Source organism: Aethalodelphis obliquidens, unplaced genomic scaffold (genome assembly GCF_003676395.1).
Source record: "Aethalodelphis obliquidens isolate GAN/ISIS:26980383/991018 unplaced genomic scaffold, ASM367639v1 scaffold11, whole genome shotgun sequence".
In the NCBI taxonomy this organism is placed as follows: domain Eukaryota; kingdom Metazoa; phylum Chordata; class Mammalia; order Artiodactyla; family Delphinidae; genus Aethalodelphis; species Aethalodelphis obliquidens.
In genome coordinates, this window is record NW_020837955.1 from 17,812,790 (window position 1) to 17,827,964 (window position 15,175).

At 39.9% G+C, this 15,175-nt stretch overlaps 1 protein-coding gene across 6 annotated transcripts in view; it reads right to left on the reverse strand.

Moving 5' to 3' along the window:
• Positions 1-14,100, reverse strand: part of CHUK (component of inhibitor of nuclear factor kappa B kinase complex) — a 35,490-nt gene extending 21,390 nt beyond the window's left edge. For 2 of the 6 annotated variants that reach the window (XM_027112303.1, XM_027112305.1), the window contains exons 1-9: positions 13,661-14,083; positions 9,139-9,233; positions 6,888-7,002; positions 6,163-6,232; positions 5,227-5,315; positions 3,964-4,053; positions 3,700-3,824; positions 3,404-3,511; positions 2,660-2,795 (exon numbers count right to left, since the gene is read on the reverse strand). In XM_027112303.1, coding sequence (XP_026968104.1) covers positions 2,660-2,795; positions 3,404-3,511; positions 3,700-3,824; positions 3,964-4,053; positions 5,227-5,315; positions 6,163-6,232; positions 6,888-7,002; positions 9,139-9,233; positions 13,661-13,765 — 933 coding nt within the window. In that variant the 5' untranslated portion in view covers positions 13,766-14,083. Of the gene's footprint in view, positions 1-2,659; positions 2,796-3,403; positions 3,512-3,699; positions 3,825-3,963; positions 4,054-5,226; positions 5,316-6,162; positions 6,233-6,887; positions 7,003-9,138; positions 9,234-13,660 lie in introns of all 6 variants that reach the window. The other 4 variants (XR_003433881.1, XM_027112306.1, XM_027112302.1 and 1 more) reach the window with 4 other exon arrangements.
• Between the last annotated feature and the right edge of the window lie 1,075 nt (positions 14,101-15,175).

Genomic DNA, 15,175 nt, shown 5'->3' on the forward strand with positions numbered 1-15,175 from the left:
AACAACAAGGTAGGCAGAGACGTAGAAGGGGATGAGCATAATCAGAGAATAAAAATTACTCAGTTCAAATGTACCTAAAATGATGTCCCCTTAGGGCATAACAGGAGCTAAGCCTGGAAGTGCAGGATGAAATGAGACCAAGATAGATTCTGAATACCAATGTTAAGAGTTTGGACTTTGAAAGGGAACTATGGAAGGCTTTCTAAATTGAGAACCTGGCAAGTTCAGAATTGTTAAAACATTCAAAAGATACATCTCACAAAATAATTGGATATGTAAATTGAAGAACATGGAATAGTCAGATAGCCAAAGTTTCCGACCTAGGTAACTGGAAGGGTGACAGTGCAAGTAAGAGGCACAGGAAAAGCTGCAGAAGTAATTAACGGAGCAAATGTGCTCAGTTTTTAATGAATTATGTCTTGGATAAGTGGGACCACCAAGTGTAGTTATAAATACTCTGCAGAGAGTTGTATAGTCACAACTAAGGAGATAAATTTGGAAGTTATCCATACTCAGTTTATAGTTAAAGTTATACAACTGGAGAGACTGCCAAAGAAAAGGAAGAAAAGTAATATGGAAGAAGAGAAAGCTAAGGAGAGACTCTTAGTGGCAAAGAATGTTCAGTACACTTTTTTCAACTTTGCTACATACTTAAAGTTTTTCATAATAAACAGTTGGAAAAATATGCCATTCCCTCCTTGAACAATGTAATAAACACCTCAGAAAAATGCCCTGCAATAATACCAACCTGTTTTGCAGTTCATGCTTCTGTGTGCATGACATTCCCTGCCTGTAAATCTTTCCTCCTGCCCATTCCCAGGATTAACACTTACTTATCCTTCAAAGTTCAGTCCTATTATTACGTCTAGGAAGCATCCCTGAACTACTATGAATAGTACCCTACACATACCTTATTCTGTACAACCTCAAAATAATATTGATCTTTTAAAGAAGACATTACTGTACCTGAGCTATAAATGTATGTGTGTATATATATATATTTTATATATATATATATATATATATATATATTTGCTCAGATTCACAGGTATGCAAACCGTGGTGTTGCAAACTGAACTAAAGCCTACAGACCACAAAACACATAGGAGGACTCTTTCCCCATGCTCTACAACAAGCACATGCTCACAGACCCCCTCCAAGTAAAAGTGATGCTATGATTACCATGACAAGGCTAAAAAAAATCTGAGATAAAAACCGAAATTTTTTGAAGGCAACAAAGAACTAAAGAGTGTCACCAAGTCCTGCTTGTCTAACACATTGGGGGATGATTTATTCCTTGGCACAGTAGAAGAAAACCAAATCATGATATCAGATATCTCTTCAATGTTAGCCAAGAATGACACCAACATGGCCTCAAGTTCCTATTTAAAAAAGTATATTGGGCTTCTCTGGTGGCACAGTGGTTGAGAGTCTGCCTGCCGATGCAGGGAACATGGGTTCGTGCCCTGGTCCGGGGAGATCCCACGTGCCGCAGAGTGGCTGGGCCTGTGAGCCATGGCCGTTGAGCCTGCACGTCCGGAGCCTGTGCTCCACAACGGGAGAGGCCACAACAGTGAGAGGCTCGCGTACCACAAAAAAAAAAAAAAAAGTATATCAACATGAGAGTAAAACGTTATATGACTAGTTCTTTCTCATTTCAATTTTAGAAATGCTACCTGCTACAAGCAATCAACAAATATGAAAAGACCATAGATGAGAGTTGTTTTGGGGTATACAGCATAATAGAACCTCTCATTCATATCACTGGATATTTACTGAGAACCTGGTACATGCCCTGCTTTGTACACAATGCTGGCATAGGGACGGTGTGGTGGTAGGGTAGACAACTGTTAATAAAAGTAGTAAAAACAATCCTAGCATTGAAAAGACAATCTGTAGAGAGAGGCATGAGTGGAAGATGAGAAACAATTAGAGAATATATAATAGTAAAAATGATTAAATGACAAACTGTGAAGTAGAGACCATTCAGAGAAAAGGAAAGTTGAATACATGCCAGTGTAGGTGAGGAGATACACAGAGATAGGTATCAGTCTGGGCAGAAGCATCTGTCGAAGCACAAAAATGCATAATGGACTTGATGGCATAAGGAGCAGTGACAAGCTGGTCCTAAGTGAAGTAAAGGGTAAGAGAAACGAAACAAGCACTTGGATGGGGTGGACCTGAATTAAGAAAGCCCCCAAAAGCCAAGCAGATCAGTTTAGACTTGACTTGGTAGGCAAGAAAGAACTGTTAAGTTTCCTGGACAGGAGAATAAAAAAGCATTTTCAGAAGATGAGACAGGCAGTTCATGTTGCATGGACTGTAGGATGGAAAGGAAATATAGAGGCATGAAAGCCAGGTAGGAACCTTCCTCACCAAACCAAATCTAGTACGATTAGACCTAAATGAATGAAATGGTACCAATATGAAAAAGGGGAAAACCCAAAAGATGCTACAAAGGAATAATCAACAAGACCATTTCAAAGTAAAACTGAGAACGCTTACTAAAGAAATAAAAATGCATCCACTCTAAGAATATCATCATCTTTTTTCATATAAGCATCAGGAAAAGATTATTAAAATATATTTGTGCCCATTTTCCAAATAAGTTTGTTAACTTCAATGCAAGTCTTATGAAGTAGACCCCATTCAAACTAACCTTCAAATTCAGAATGTGATCCATTAATACAAAACATCTTGGCTGCTTCAAAGTAAGATCAATAGGTCCTCCTCTCTGCTGAGGATCCCAGTTTAGCATCAACTGTAGCCAGTTTTCCATGGGTTCTACTATTAAACTAGAAAACATACAAAAATGGGATAAAACTCATTACGTTCCAATTTTCTTTTAGTTTTGTAAAAAAAGAAAAGGTAGTTTTACAGGTTGTCCATTTCCTTTGTCATTATTTGCATCATTTTATATCTTACTTTCAAATAATTCATGAAATGACACATGATAAGCCTTTTTTCCATAAAAAAACAACCCCAAACCCACATATGCAAGTTACCGGCAACTCCAACAGGTGAATCCAGTTCCATTCCCTAAGGAACCCATTCACCACAGTATCCCAAGAGTGTTCTTAGCACCTAAGCCAATCAGTTGAATGGCAGTTCTTGTTCCCACTAGACCTGTGCTGTCCATATGGTGGCCACTAGTCACAAGTGGCTATTTGCATTTACACTTAAGTTAATTAAAATTAAATAAATTTCAAATTCAGTTCTTCAGTCATACCACCCACCTTTCAAGTATTCAGATACTCATGTGGCCAGCACAGATATAAAACATTTCCATCATCACAGAAAGTTCCACTGGATAATGCTGTTTGAAACAGACAACAACTCTACTACTGTTCTTTTAAAACCCTGAAGAAACTGAGGCAAACTTCCTCAACTAAAATATACATACCTACAAAGGCTATTTGGTTGAGGTAAATGGCTACTAAACCGAACTTCTCCTGTCATCTCTTCGCATGCAAATATACACTTTGGATCCTTCTTCTTAATCTTCTCATGCCTATAAAAGCAAAAGCTACCTCAGTTGACAACCTGATTCTCACAAACACTAAGAATTTTTGCCTTTTAATTTTATCCAATTATGTGTTAAAAAGCAATTATACCATTTAAAGAAAGGTTGGGGGGGAAGTGGGCAACTGAAAATTTCCATTCCCATTAATCATACCAAAGTTCTCTCCCATTTCTTACCAGGTAAATGGCTGCAGATGATGCAAAAAAGGCCTATACCCAGCAATACACTCAAACACCATGGTCCCAAAGCTCCAATAATCAACAGTGGCTGTGTAAGGCTTATTCTCAAAGAGCTCTGGGGCCTTAAAAAGAAAAAATGCTTTAAACATCAACACTGTAAGAGAAAAGCTACATGAGTTTTGAACTATTATATTCACGACCTTCAGAAATAAGAATGAGAATCCTGTACACTTAAATTCAAAGAAACAATACATGTCTTACCAGATATTGCAATGTTCCCACAAAAGATGTACACAGACTTCCTTGATCAACATCTTTGGCATATCCTAAATCAATTATTTTATGCATAATCTGCAAAATAGTTAAGTATTAAATGGTTGAGAAATTTGAAAAGGAAAGGCAATGATGTCCTTATAAGGCTCTGGAGAGGGTGGTGGTGAAGAGCATGGGCTCTGAAATAACACAAACATGTTTCAGGCCTGAGCTCCATCACTTAAATAGCCATGTGATCTTGATGAAGTTACTTAACTTCTCTCAGTTTCCTATGTAATGGTATTACTAACAATCCCTACTTCACAGAATTGCTATTAGGATTCAATGAAATAGTGAAAATAATTTAACAGTGTCTGACATATGGTAAAAACTAAATATAGACTGGCTATTAATTTTTACTTTGGTATATTCAGAATAAGCTTGATTCATTAAAACTGGAAGGCAAAGGCAACTTCCAAACTTGTAAGAAGCATCATACCATTTTAGAGTGGATCAATGTGAGTAAACACCTATCTAACTTCAAGAATATCCTGAAGTCTCGGGATACAAAAAAACCCCAAATAGTTGGTGCAAAGCATACACAAAGAGCTTCTAAGAGAAGATGCATCATCAAGGTTTCATCACCTCCAACTGATCATTATCTTCACTACTAAGGCCACACAATCCAATTCAAGGTTTAGATTCTTGGCTTTACGTCTTTATTGGAATGGAATTTGGGCACCAGAGGCAAGAAAACTGCTCAAATTACTTTGATAAAAATATACGTTCCAGGAATCAATTCACAATTTCTGGTTCTTCTCAAGCTGACTCTTTTAGGAATCTGAGAATTCAAGGTTTTGAATTTTAATTAAATATAGAACTTAGGACTTTTGGGGAGGAGAAAGAGTTTTGTTTTGTTTTTCTTAAATAAGAAACATACTTTAAACATATTTTTTTCTTAAAGCAGACCAAGGATGTGTGTGTTTTTTGGATGTGCTTCATAAGGATTAACAAATTACTTACTCACTGCCTACTACCTCTGCTAGATACTGTGCTGGAAAAAAGAAATGAACAAGACAGGTGTAGTCCTTCTATAATGGAGCTAACTGTATTAGCAGAGGAGACAAACAGCTAAACACAAAACCACACTTCAGTGTAGTGAGGGCTGGGATGAAGTATAGAATGCTACGGAGGGCACCAAACCTCAAAGACTAAACTACATCATGGAGACTCTATTCGATTGGCATGAACATTTCTTCAGGTTTTACCTACCTTTCCACCAACATCCTGAAGAACTATGTTTTCAGGTTTTAGATCACGATGTATAATTTTGTTTTCATGCAAATATCGTATCCCAGATCCTAAATAAAATTTAAAATGTATTTTCAGGTAATAAACAACACTGAATTAAAAAAAATTCATCTCACATTTTGTACAGATCTGCTCTGATGCTCGAATTTATATGGACCATAACTACATGATTAATGATTTAATAGAAGCTCAGATTTTCTCCACAAAAAATACAGTAACAAATACTGCAGAATTGTAACATGTATTCATTTAACTTATGAAAATTAATATTAAAAAGAAATGGAACAAGCAATTGAGAAAATCCCTGTATTTATCATTGGAGCCTTTCCTTCCGACCTAGATCACCCTCTTCAACTAGACTTTTGCCTCCATGACCTAAGAAAAGAAGCAAAATCAAAATATACAGAGAAACATAGTCTGGGCTTTTGAACTTCCTCCAAGGGCCTACGTCCTTGTTATTTTAGGAACTTTGCAGGAGTAATTATGATTAAAAAGAGACTTCACCCTAAAAGAACCTGGGCCCATGAGATGCAATGCCCCTGGTAAATAAAGTTACTATGTTAATCAGGGAGGGAGCAGGAGTACAACTCAATAAGGTCATTTCACACCGTTTTTTTTTTCTGGCAATTGGAACATCTATTAGTCAAATGGACACCTAGCCAAACACAAAAAATAAAAAACAAAATATCCTAATTTTAACTTAGCATCAACGGTAATAGTTAAATTTTTCTAATAATTTCTTACAGATAAAAAATTTCTTATAAAGTTTCTTATAGTTAAAAACCTATGCTTTGTACAGTACATCAACAATTCTCCTAATTCCCAAGTAGTATATAGAATCTTTTATAGACCAAAGGGGCATTAAATTATGATGGCATTTTCATGTTGATTACATACCTATATCACTCAGTAAAGAAAGTATCTGGCTTTCTTTAAGTCCACAGCAATTTTCTGGTTTGTTGAGTAGCTAAAGAAAAAAAGAGTCTAAAAATGTATATTGCCAATATTGCTGGGCAGTAATACCGATATATTAATCATTAATCATTATACTCTGAGAGAATACTCAAATAAGAAAATAAGTCATGATTAAGAAAATATAAGGAGGAAAATTACCAAATCCATACTGAGGACATGTAAATTTCATGACAAGGTTTATACAAGTAAAGATAAAGGGAGAAAGTTTCTGAAATCGAAAAAGTTGAAAAATCTCACAGATAAATATGTAAAGATAGCCATATGGTAGGTTTAAAATGAGATCAGAAAGAAAGATTTGCAACAGAGAAAACAACTTATTAATAAACACTTTAAACACTGATACTGTGGACTAAAACCATCAATACAGTCCCATCCTGAAAACACCACCACCAATAATAAAAAATGCATGTTGTAAATTAGGGGTCAGCAAATATTCCCTGCAAAGGGCCAGAAAGTAAGTACTTTAGGCTTTGCAGGCCATATAATCTGTCACAATTACTCAACTCTGCTGCTATAGTAAGAAAGCAGCCACAAAAGCAGAGAACAGGCCATACACTCCTGACTCTTACTTTACTGTATTGAGTGGGATTCGAACACTGCTAAAGTTCATGATTTACTATCTCATCATCTCAAAACATCCACACTACCTTCCGGAGATCTCCTCCAGAACAATATTCCATTGCTAGAAGAGGCACATCATTAATCAAAAAATTCAATTCCTCAGGAACATCACAGGCCTTTACAACATTGGCGTGGTTCAACCTAGCAAGGGGAAAACATTATAATAAAAAATTTGTTTCCAATGAAAAGGAACTGAGTTTGAAATGGTAGTTAATTGGGGGGGCAGTGAGGGGAAGAACGGCTGACATTATTTATAATATTCTAATCTCTCATTTGTATAATTAAAAATTAATACTTGTTAAAAAGAAAATCTAGATTAAAATACTATCACAATTACTACTATTACATTTTTATATGCCAAGTAGTAAGCACTTTACATACATTAACTCATTTACTTATCACAATAATCCTACTATAGGTAGATTTTTTAAGAGTTTCATCACACAGGAGAAAACTGAAGCACAAATTGGTTAAGTAACATAAGATCACACAGCGAGTAAGTGGTCAAGTAAGGATTCAAATCTGGCAGTCTGGCTCCAAAGCCTATATCATACTACCTCTCCCATAATCACTTACAGTGTCACCCAGCTGTGATCACTATTAAAATTTTGGCATATTTCCTCCCAGTTTTTAATTTGTGCACAAATACATTTTTTTCAATAAATATCAAATCACATTATATATTATTTCCTAACATCTTTTTTTAACCTTAGCAATATATCATCCCATCATCATCATCATCATCATGCAGTGGATCTCAAAACTGCAATAGATTCCCAGGGCCTAGGGACCTAAAGAAACAGAATTTCCATGTGTAGGGCCTGAGGATTTATATTGTTAACAAGCCTTCCTAGTGATTCTGCCACACAGCCAAGTTTGAGAACCATTATAGTGCATCAAGAACACTTTAGTCAGAAAGTACTTATTTCAAATCCAGACTCTTACTGCCTACCAGTTGTATGACTCTATAAGCTTCAACTTCCTGCTTTATAACATAGAGATAATGCCTAAACTCAGGGTTGTTGTGACAACTAGAAGAATTATTTGCAAGTACATATTAGCACACTACCCATGGAGGTTTTAAAATATGTCCACTTCTCCCTTCAAAAGCTTAATTCTCTTTCCCTTGAGTAGAGGCTGTATTTAGTGACTAATTTCTAACAAATAGAAGTTATATGTAGGACTTCCCTGGTGGCGCAGTGGTTAAGAATCCGCCTGCCAATGCAGGGAACACAGGTTTGATCCCTGGTCCGGGAAGATCCTACATTCCGTAGAGCAACTAAGCCTGTGCACCACAACTACTGAGCCTCCACTCTAGAGCCTGCAAGCCACAACAGCTGAGCCCATGTGCCACAACTACTAAAGCCCGCGTGCCTAGAGCCCGCGCTCTGCAACAAGAGAAGCCACTTCAATGAGAAGCCTGTGCACCACAACCAAGGGTAGCCCCTGCTCGCCACAACTAGAGAGAGCCCGCGTGCAGCAAGAAAGACCCAATGCGGCCAAAAATAAATAATAAAATAAAATAAATACATTTATAAAAAAATTATTTGTAAAGGATGGAGTGTTACTTCTGAGGAAAGATCATAAAGATATGTCAGCTTTCAACTTGCTCTCTCTCTCAGATCACTGACTTCGGAGAAAGCTAGCTGACATGTCATGAAGACATTCAAACTTCCCTATGGACAGGCCCATATGGTGAGGAACCGATGCCTCTAACAAACAGCCACTAAATAAGCTTGGAAGTGGATACTCCAGCCCCACTCAAGCCTCTGGAAGACTGCAGCCCCAGTCAACATTTTGAGATGTTTCAGAAGGGATATCCTGAGTCAAAACCACCCACCTAAGTCATTCCCAAATTCCTAAACCACAGAAACTGTGAGATACCAAGTTTGTTGTTTTCAGCCACTAACTTTGAAGATAATTTTTTACAAAGCAATAGATACACTGTTTAACAAAGTAGGTGAGAGTAAAGAAATGAGAGTAGTGATTGTTATTTAACTATAAAGTGTAATAGACGAGCACTGCCCAAGATCTAGAAGAAACAGATTCTGCTCTCAGAAAGCTGAGTCTGATAATACGTAGCTGACTTTTTAAACTAAACCTACCTAAGCATGATGTGATGTTATTACTTGAAATAGAACACATATATTTAATGAGAAAGAGAAAAATATGTTCGTCAAAATATCCTAAGAAGAATGGATTCCTAGCCTCCTTCCCTATGATGACATCTGGATGGGCTGCAAAACTGGGGAAACTTAAGTCATCAAGTACACTTACTTCTTCATGATCTGGATTTCATGGCACCACCGTTCTCTGTTTTTGGTGCTTAGCTCCAAGCGACAAGACTTAATTGCTATTTTGAGATCAAGTTCCTGCCAAAATAGAAAGTCAACAGAAAATTATAAATTAGGTTCTTGTGCAGATTTACTTGCTAAGAAAGAAATGCCAACCTGGGGAAACAAAACTCTTTAGCTTTACTAATTAAACATATTTATCTACAGTTCTCTTGAGCCAATGCTTTTGCCAGGTAAACCATGAGACTATTAAACTAATGCTTTAAAACTGACCTTCAAACACACCAAAGCACACAAACAAAAAGTCACTGAGGCTGATCCTATAACAGTTCTCTTCAGAACACTGTCTCATATATACTGCTAGAATAATACAAAGGCCCTGTCTCCCCAGTAAACTCTTTTTTAAATTTAGTCAAGACAGCTAACAAGGGCCCCAGGCTCCAGCATAACTAGAATGAGGAGAATAACGCAGGGCTCCCAAGCTCAACAGCAAGAAATAGTTTTAATATGACCAAACCTAGGGCTTCCCTGGTGGCGCAGTGGTTAAGAGTCCTCCTGGGGCTTCCCTGGTGGCACAGTGGTTGGGAGTCCGCCTGCCGATGCAGGGGACACGGGTTCGTGCCCCGGTCCGGGAAGATCCCACATGCCGCGGAGGGGCTAGGCCCGTGAGCCATGGCCACTAAGCCTGCGCGTCCGGAGCCTGTGCTCCGCAATGGGAGAGGCCACAACTGTGAGAGGCCCACGTATCGGAGTCCGCCTGCCAATGCAGGGGACGCGGGTTCAAGCCCTGGTCCAGGAACATCCCACATGCCACGGAGCAACTAAGCCCGTGCTCCACAACTACTAAGCCTGCACTCTAAAGTCCGCAAGCCACAACTGCCAAGCCCACGTGCCACAACTACTGAAGCCTGCGCGCCTAGAGCCCATGCTCTGCAACAAGAGAATGAGAAGCCCCCGCACCGCAAGGAAGAGGAGCCCCTGCTCGCCGCAACTAGAGAAAGCCGGCACACAGCAACAAAGACCCAACACAGCCAAAGATAAAAATAAATTTATTTTTAAAAAAATGACCAAACCTAATAAAAAAAAACTCCAAAATTAGTTCCTAATCTTTGCATTCCAAATGACATTAAAAAATCTTAACAATGATTGTATATTTCCATATCTATAAAATGAACCTAACAGGTCTTGCCTCTATGACTAGTAATTCAGCCAATTCTAACTGAAATCAAACGCAACCTGATGCACATTACAGGAAGTAGCCAGACCTCATCACATTCTGGCAACAGTAATAATGCAGCCCAGGAACAGGAAGCAAGACAGCTTGTATGGGATGGTCTGAAATGGGGGATAGCTAGAGATAAGACAGCTGATGTATAGAGAGAGAGTAAGGAACTAGGACAGACTACAATCCAACCTAACCACTATCCTCCCTCCCTCCAACCTTTTGTTTTGCGTAGGTACCCGGTTGTTGCTAGGTCCCATGTAAGCTTTTACTACCAGGGAGTCAATCTAACCATGAAAAACATTAAGTCCTAAATGATCATATATGAATAAGGCAGGAAGCTATCTATTTCGAAAAGATCCCACCCTATAGGATCCTTCAACTTCTCAGTTTATATTTCACCTACTCTGTGAAGGCCTTCTTCACTCTACCTTTTCATAAAGAACGTTCTATGGAAAGTTTATGGATGTCCAGCAAAACAAAAAAAAGAAGAGTTCTGTGTTTAAAAAAAAAAAAGGTAATATTCGGGAGATGGATGGTGGTGATGGCTGCACAAAATGTGAAGGTACTTAATGCCACAGAACTGTACACCTAAAAATGGTTAAAATGGCAAATGTTATGTATATTTAACCACAAAAAAAAATTGGAAAATACTAAGTTAAATTAGTTTCTTTACTATAGGACTTCACAGAGCTTTTAATATGCTAATGTGGGTTATGACTCTCCAAATGAATAAATATTATATGCAGCATTTATACAATGTACTGATCACTGTGTCCTTTTTTCAAAGCATTTCACAAGGTTAGTTTTTCCAAACACGTTTTGAGATGTGCCACCCTATTCCCTAGGAAGAGTTCTTTGGTTATTTGCCATGCTTCCACATCACTTTACCAATACCTTCATTATATAGGGTACCAAATTGTACCTAAAGTGTCTACTTTTCCCACTAGGCTTGAAATTTCCTTGAGGGTAGAAAATACTGTTTTTGTTGATTCTGGTACCCTCAGCACCCAGCACAGTAATTAGCTAAATAAACCATCTCACATCCTTTTCCCTTTCTCGTTGTGATTTAAGAAGCATAGGTGAAATATTGAGACGTGGCTTCCACCAAAACACAAGGATCTTGAAAGCTGTAAACTCAAAGCTGTAAGTGAAAAGGTAATGATGCTGTTTCCAAGTCTTATGACAGAGGATTTCTTCTCTTCTCACTACAGACTCAGTTGTCAAACGTCCCAGTTCTGGGGAAGGGTCACTGTGGACATCTGGAAAGTTCCTGAGAGATTTCTAAGATTCTAGAGGAACCCAAATCTCTTCCATTTAAAAAGTGATGAATTCCATAGAGACAGAAAGTAGAATGGTGGTTGCCAGAGGTTGGGGGGAGGAGGAAATGGGGGCAGAGGGGTGTGTTATTATTGTTTAAAGGGTACAAAGTTTCAATTTGGGAAGATGAAAATGTTCTGGAAATGGATGGTGATGACTGTTGCACAACAATGTAAACGTACGATGCTACGGAACTGTACACTTAAAAATGGTTAAAATGGTAAATTTTATGTTATATATTGTACTTTACCACAATTTTTTTAAAAAATTGATGTATTCATCCATCCCCAGCCAGGGACCAAGCAAAGCAGTCACATAAGCATGCTAGCATGCATACTTCTTTTTCTTATGACCAGACTGAGGGGCAGGTTTAGATAACAAGACCACAGTCAATATTCTGCTGGAAGTATTCGGCTCCCTCTCTTTACTCTTTGAGTGCCTTATGTCTGATGGTGAAAATTATTAAATTTACTACTTGTCTGGCTGTCAAAGTACTTAATGCCTTAGTCCTTCACCTTCCTTTCTCCCTGTCTCCGAGATTCCCTCCTATGCTCTATCTAGAAACCTGCTTCACAAAATGTCCTCAGTTATATCAGTGACATTTGTCACTGCAACTGCCACACAAACAAGCCTATTCCTCCCAGGTAGATTCCCATCTACCCTACCTCCCACCCTATATGGTGGGCTCTCTACTCACACCCATATTTCTTAGGACAGCAAATCATGCTTTCTCCTCTTCAACCCACTTCTTAATTCATAGGCCCATGCAAGCATTTTAGTAATACCTTAACTGTTCATCTTGTCCCATCTGTTTTTCCACACAGATTTATCTTTTACAAAAAATCTTTGAGAACACCACTTTTACCTTGACATTTCCTTTTTTAATGTCAATTAATGATGATGAAGATGATGACAATAGCAACAACACAGCAGCAGCAGGAGCTAACATCTGAGGGCTTACCATGGGCCAGGTACTCTATTTAGCTTTAGACACATCATTACCTTATTTAACTCTCAAACAGACCCATGATGTACATACATTATTATAAACATTTCATACATGACAAAACAAAAGCTATACTGCAGGGATTATTATTCCAGGGTCTATAAACCTAACAGGTCTGTGAATGTCCTTCAAAAGAGCATGGACCCCCTCAAACGGCAATGCATAGAGTTGTGTGGGTGTGCATCTGTGCATTTGTCTGGGGAAAGGGTTCATAACTTTTATTGGTGTATCAAAAGACTGGCTCAAACATGATTGTTAGCTGCTGCTACAATGGTTAAACATTTTCAGTTAAATCAAAGCACAACTCCCAAGTCTGATGTTGACTGTCTTCCACCTGCTAGAGCACCTCACCCTCAATCTATCTCCTTCCCTTGTGAAGCCATGATCATTTTTACCAGCTGATTTGTTCATTACCTAGAACGCGTCCCCAATTCCGAAGCCTACCCAATGCGTCCAAAAGCTTAACTGTGGACACACCATGACACCGTCCTTACCTACTCCAAGCACTACAGACATCACAGGCCTCCAAGTACACACATGAACACACATTCCAACAGGCAGGCCCATCTTCTCCCACACTTATGGTCATAACACACACTCTGATGTGCGTCTGCCTTACACACCCTGACCCTGCATTCAGAGGGACACACACGAACCCGTCACGCTCAGTAAACACTTTGTCACATTTTGACAGTCATAACAAAAGTTCCCCATAATAGCTCTACCTCACACACACTGACCAGGACCTCTGGTACAACCTCGGACTCACACACCAGGTTCACAAACACAACTTGTGCGCTCTCTCTCTTACACACACACAGACACACACATACACGCTCACTGGCCCACAATACTGCCCAAGGTCTCACCACCAATCTCTCACATACTGACAGTCACTGTGTTCCACAGGCGCCCTGACGAACACCCACCACCGCTCCCTCGCGCGCCCCGCCTCACCCGATGTTGGTACAGGGAAACATTCCCGAAGCCGCCGGTGCCCAGCCGCTCCCGCATCTCCCAGGGCCCGCCCGCGCCCGGCCGCAGCCCCGGGGGCCGCTCCATGGGGCGGGAGGGCTAGAGTCCTCAGGTCCCGCCACTGTTCCGAGGCCGGTTCCGGGCTGCCGAGGCTCGCGGGTCTCTCTTCTCGCGAGAGGATGCGTCACTTCCGGTAACTGCGGCAGGAGAAAAACCCCGCCCCAACTTCTCCCGGGGGCCGCAGGGGCCCGCAGGAGCCCAGCCGGGGAAATGGTGGTGAGAGGACGCGAGCGTTTTCAATCCATTCTAAGTGCCCCGGGAATTTTCGTGACTGAGAGAACCCACATGTGTTTTTCCAGTCTTCAAAAATATAAGATCCCTCCAAACCCTTCATTCCCTTTAAATCAGTTTCCAAACCAGTCTTTCCCGTATTCGTCTTTTCTAAACGTCACGTCGTCTCCACCCCTGTCTACACTTCACGTTTCTTCAGACCTCTGCCATCTATCCTCCAGCTTCACCACCCGCTGAGGTGGCACTGGCAAAGGCCACCAAGGATTTGAATATTGCGAAATCCGTAGAACTAGAAAGAATTCTGCACTAACAGGCCCACTGATGCATTAGGCTTCATAGTTCTTTTTCTTCTCTTAAATGATTAATCATCTTCCATTGACAGGTCAGCTCTTCTTTTGCTTGACTTCCTATACACCTGTTCCATGATCTCCCCTATAACCCCAAACAACTCAAGGATGTGACGCTGTTCCGGAGTAAAGAATGCTCCTCCTGACTTCGGGAGCTTTTCCCTAAACGCCCTCACTGAGCTTGTTGTCAGGCATACCCCCAGTTGTGGGTTTGCCAGCTCGGTAGTTCCTCATTGTGGGGATTGTTTCCCATGAGCAATGCAGGGCTGCAGGGGCAAGCTTCCGAATGCTATTGGTGCAACAAGAAGTGTTTGAGTGGCAGATTGCCTTAGAATAGGGGAACCAGCTCCCCGTTTTCACTTTGAGTTCGTTGTATGCTTCACGGAACTTGGGGATCTCATCAATCACTCCAAGATATAACATCAGCATGGAATTAAATTCTCTAAAGAAATGTGTCAGCTGTATTAAGTGTGGTCATTTGAACCTCACTTGAGATTATGTGCACTTGAACCATCATTTGCGCAGCCCGGCCTATAAGCTACATAGAATTCCAGCTAACACCTTGTGACACATGACTGTGCCACAACAGATGTAGCATGTTGAGACTTCTCAAGGTGGATACAGCATGTGCACCAGAGCAGTGCTACTGGCTGCTTTGAAAGCACTGAATAGGCTTTGGCAGAGCAATGTCTGTTGTCACCAGAATCTCTGAATATTGCAATGAGAATGTTGAACACTGTATGATACAAAACGAGTCGTGTTGTAGTTGTTCATCAGTAACCTGTGTGTGGAATCAGAGATTCTGGTTTCCCATATGTGCTTGCTAGCCATGGAGCTGGAGCATCAGACTTGGAAGTGG